General features: G+C 41.4%; 1 protein-coding gene across 1 annotated transcript; it reads right to left on the reverse strand.

The window, feature by feature from the left end:
• Positions 1-507: 507 nt before the first annotated feature.
• Positions 508-3,436, reverse strand: LOC110532266 (troponin C, skeletal muscle). Its single transcript, XM_021616003.2, has 6 exons — positions 3,267-3,436; positions 2,470-2,521; positions 2,234-2,377; positions 1,888-2,002; positions 1,641-1,777; positions 508-1,005 (listed from the first exon to the last, which is right to left on the reverse strand). Exons 1-6 carry the CDS (start codon positions 3,267-3,269, stop codon positions 974-976), a joined length of 483 nt encoding a protein of 160 aa, XP_021471678.1. The 5' UTR covers positions 3,270-3,436; the 3' UTR covers positions 508-973.
• Between the last annotated feature and the right edge of the window lie 1,922 nt (positions 3,437-5,358).

Raw genomic sequence — 5,358 nt, forward strand, 5'->3', positions numbered from 1 at the left:
TTACAATGACATTATCGGTGTGCTTTTAACCAATTTTGAGTAGGCATTGCCTACTAATTGGCCGATGATGTCATTGGAAACTTACTGTATCTTTATCTTTACATTGAAACTAGTCATTTTCACGTGCCGATGTTGGGATTGTGCTGGAAATGATGAATTTGACGTAGAGAAAATGTTGATGTTTGTCCTTTGTTCCTTAACCCACTGTATCAGTAATCTATTTTCATAGGGATTAATATGATTACCTGAAGTTCAGTTTGTTTAATGATGAAGAATTTAAATTTGGCAGGAGGTTCCGGGTGGCATATCATTTCATAATATTTGTTTTTTAATTTGTGTTTTGCCATAAGTAAATATGCCTGATCTAGCTTTACTGCTGTCTAATCTGTTATGCCTTATGGCTGTGTGGGTCAAAGAAAAATTGAAAAAAATATATATATAATTAAAAAAAAAAAATTATTCAAGAAAATAGCGTACAGACCATAATTATGTCAGACCAACTACAGGTAAGCATGTGTTTATTCCTTTATTATCTTGGTTCAAACAATAGTTTGTTATTACAGTGAAGTGGCAACAGTTGGCCTTGGTCTAAGCAGCTATCACAAGCTGCCCATCTAGACTACATCTAGACTGAACTCCCAGCTTGAGGGTGTTAAGGTGGTAAGCGATCCACTGACCCATTATGTGATGTTGCAGTGAATTTCACATCCTGGCTTTTCCCTCTAGATTTGGGGGAACAGCAGCAGCTTGGCGTCAATGGGGCATCATAATCACACGCAAGAAGGGCTCAAAAGCCCTGGTTACCCCACCAGGTGCCTGTCTGTTGAAGAGCTTTAGTTTAATCGAGGTGGACGAACATAGGCAATGGACCAGTAAGGGGCGAAGAGTGAGGGAGAATTGCAGTGGGTCAAAAGAGGATCAGGATAGGTCAGCAGGGGGTCAAAGGGAGGAGGAATGTCCTTGAGTCTCTCTTTTACTGCACATTTTCCATCATCTTGAGGAATTCTGAAAAAGAGTGACAAATCCATTGTGAAAATTATAATTTAAATCACGGTGATGTAATTCATGGTCAATAACAGGCCTAACATTCATTATCTAACACATTATCTAACTTCAAGCACCAGATGTCAGAGCAGCTCACAGATCATTGCATCTGTACATAGCCCACCTGTAAATAGCCCGTCCAACTACCTCATCCCCATACTGTATTTATTTATTTATTTTGCTCCTTTGCACCCCAGTATCTCTACTTGCACATTCATCTTCTGAACATCTATCACTCCAGTGTTTAATTGCTATATCGTAATTACCTGGCCACTATGGCCTATTTTATTGCCTTACATCCCTTATCTTACCTCATTTGCACACACTGTATATATACTTTTTTTCGATTGTGTTATTGACTGTATGTTTTGTTTATTCCATGTGTAACTCCGTGTTGTTGTATGTGTCGAACTGCTTTGCTTTATCTTGGCCAGGTCGCAGTTGTAAATGCGAACTTGTTCTCAACTAGCCTACCTGGTTAAATAAAGGTGAAATAAAGTAAATAAATAAAAATGAAAATGCTGGTCAATATGTTGGCTAATTGTCCAATCAGCATCACCATTATTATTATCAAAGGCATCGTGGCTTTGTCATACCATCAAAGTCCAGCATGCCATCAGCGTTCTTGTCTCCATCCTTCAGCAGCTCATCAATCTCCTCCTCTGAGATTTGCTCGCCTGTGCTGCGAATGATGATGGCGAACTCTTCTCTGTCGATGTAGCCGTCGGCATTCCTGCGTAAGCAACACACATTGGAGTTTAACAACCTGTCGACATATGAACACTGACTGTAATTATACACAAGGTAAACTGTAAAACGTAACCGCTAAAACAGGTGACATACTTGTCGAACACACGGAAACATTCCGCCAACTCTTCCTCAGACTTTCCGGCCTGGTCCTCCTTTAAGAGCCTCACCATCATGACCAAGAACTCCTCGAAGTCGATGGTGCCGCTACCTAAGGTGAAAGGTCCGATAGATTATGCATCAAGCTCGAACATAACAAGTAAGTACAACAATATGAAGAGGTATGTATCATGCTCAGGTCACCTGAGCATAACATGGGCATAAGTTACCCAAAAGTAGCCTAATTACGCGCCAAACTTCACACGTGCAATTTAAACTATATAGCTTACATACATTAATGTAGGTTAATATATAGTATATTTTAGACTCAGCCGTTGCTCACCATCCTCATCGACCTCCTCAATGATTTCATCCAACTCCTCTCTTGTCGGGTTCTGGCCCAACATCCTCATGACCTGACCCAACTCCTTGGTACTGATATCGCCGCCACCGTCGGTGTCGAACATGTCGAAGGCAGCCTTGAATTCTGGAATGATGATACGTATCGGAACACTAATTATTGTATTCATTAGACCTGACAGTTATTAATTAACATGGTTTTGCGATTAACCTACTCACCGTTAAGCATCTCCTCGCTCAAGAATGAGCGGGCCTCCTGTTGTGCATCAGTCTAGAGGAAAAACAGCGCCACATTTGTCAGGTCATACATAGTATTAGTGACAATTTCTCAAATGGTCAATTATATCTATATTTTTTGGGTGGGGCAACAGTGATGTTATCAGATGAGTGTATTTTTGTCGTATTGACATTCACAAAGGTATCCCCACAAAAGGGTTAGCCTTAGCCTATAGGCATACTGACAAATGTGCCATGCTATTTAAGGCTCAACACATTACCCCCCTGTATATGGCCATACGGATATACATTCCCGAAGGAATTTGTCGCCTTAACACAATCCGCACCCGGACAGCCTTGCTCTCGGACCTTTTAGGTTGTGTGACAGTCTGATACTCTACTCAACAAGCACCCTTAAACCCATAGCCTATCTAGCCTGCGGAACATGCATAACTTCCATAAAGTCATGCTCCAGAAATACTGCTATAAACACTCAATATTATTTGGTTAATTAAACAAGTTGGTGATTTGTATTCATCAAGATGAGATCCTGATAATCATGGTCTAAGGAAATGACTGCTGTTTTGATCGTTTTATACCTTACACTTTATGAAATAGTAAACATGACTGCAAGAGACAATACAGTGTCAAAATGATGGTCCAAAAAATGATTTCCAAATTAGGCTAATTAATCATCTTAATTGCCCATCCAAATGTAACTTGTAAATGTAACCCTATACAAACCCGCTGTTTACTATGCTTTTATTCATGTAATTGTGTGTTCAAATGATTGGTCTTACCATGGTTGCGAATGAGCTTTCCCCCAAATACCCACAGAAATAAATCCCAAAGGAGTGGTCAATCCGTGTGCACCCCTACAGAAAGATTAAACCTCAAATGAGAGTTCAGACACACTTTAAACGGGTCACTTAAGACACACCCCCGGGTGATCACAGGACTACAGATTTAGAATCTTGAACTTGCAGGGTTCTGAGGCCCCCAAAAGCCAATCGAAATCTGGAGTGGACAGTGATGGCCTTGAAGCTGCAAACATTTAATTGACGGGGTAAACGTAGCTATAAGAAAGTTTTCAGGTACATGTCACTATTGAAAGGCAACATTTGTCTTGTGATTGTAAGTGCAGCAGGTTTAAGGTACCTGCATGTAACAGTAGGTCTTGGTATTCCCTGTCAGACAATGTTTTTGCTCATCAACCTAAACAAATTCTGGTCTCTCTGGTCCCACTCTCAAAGTAACAACATTACGTCTTCTTTTGCACATTTCCAGAAGGGAACAAAGCCAGCCCTTTTAAGCAATATCTGAAAATAGTCCATTCTGAAACGTCATTTCTAAAACAACGTGTAGTTGGTCTTCAAGCATGCACTTGTGAGTTCAAGCAAATATGGGGATTGACAGTTTTCATACTGTAAACTAAAGGTAGGCCTCTGTATTGCTGATAAAGAAGGTTGGGCCCAGAGTGGATTGTGGCTGTGGGATGGCGTTTCATTCTGGGTGTGAAACCCTAACCCTGTGGAAAAGTGCTTGCAGAGCTGGAAGCTGGCTGTGCCCTGAATAGCAGATGATGTTTGGTTGTACGGGGAGCCCGCCTTTAATCACAGTATCATATCCAATTAACAGGCCATCCACTCAAGACATGACTCTCCTTGTATGGTGGAAGTTTCCTGCGTTTCCTGGGGTTGGATAGGGAGGAGGAGGGGTGGGATATGGGAATATTATGATGAGCAGTTACTCGAGGTAGAAGGGGATGTCATGTTGTTAGTGGTGGGGGGGTTAAGGGCTATATACTCAGTGAGCGGAGGATATCTTCCACTAGAAGGATTTGGTTAGGTGCTACTAGCTACACATTTAAAAACTCTAGGTTTTTATTCCAGACGCCTTCAAGATAAGCTGTTGCATCTGGCAGCGTTGTCAGAGCCCTAGGGGAGGGCATCTTACTGTACTGATCTGGTATTTGCATCCTCGGGACCTCTTCATGGAGACAGAGCGGTGTCAGAGCATTCTTGTTGCTGTTCAGTGCTGAGAGCTCTTTTTTTGATTATCATGGATGACATCCATCAAGTGATGAGAAGATCATTGCTATCGCATGTTGCATTATATACGCAGTTAGAGGCCTTTGAAAGTTTTCTGTGCCTACTGTCTTTATTTTAGTCCTCCTTTCTTTTTTTGACTTTGCATGCTCCTTTACCTGATATTGTACACCTATTTCTCTTTCACAAAGTGGAATATTTTATTTTATTTAACCAGGTAGGCCAGTTGAGAACAAGTTCTCTTAAAACTGCGACCTGGCCATGATAAAGCAAAACAACAACACAGAGTTACACATGGGATAAATAAACATACAGTCAATAACACAAAAATAAATCTGTATACAGTGTGTGCAAATGAAGTAGGGAGGTAAGGCAATAAATAGGCCATAGTGGCAAAATAATTACAATTTAGCAATTAACACTGGAGTGATAGATGTGCAGATGAGGATGTGCAAATAGAAATACTTGTGTGCAAAAGAGTAGAAAAAAAAATATATATGGGGATGTGGTAGGTAGTTGGTTGGATGGGCTATTTACAGATGGGCTGTGTACAGCTGCAGCGATCGGTAAGCTGTTCTGACAGCCGATGCTTGAAGTTAGTGATTTTTGCAATTCGTTCCAGTCACTGACAGCAGAGAACTGGAAGGAAAGGCGGCCAAAGAGGTGTTGGCTTTGGGGATGACCAGTGAAATATACCTGCTGAGCGCGTGCTATCGGTGGGTGTTGCTATGGTGACCAGTGAGCTGAGATAAGGCGGAGCTTTACCGAGCAAAGAATAATAGATGACCTGGAGCCAGTGGGTTTGGCGACGAATATGTATCGAGGACCAGCCAACAAGAGCGAA

This window comes from Oncorhynchus mykiss, chromosome 9, assembly GCF_013265735.2.
Source record: "Oncorhynchus mykiss isolate Arlee chromosome 9, USDA_OmykA_1.1, whole genome shotgun sequence".
Lineage (NCBI taxonomy): Eukaryota > Metazoa > Chordata > Actinopteri > Salmoniformes > Salmonidae > Oncorhynchus > Oncorhynchus mykiss.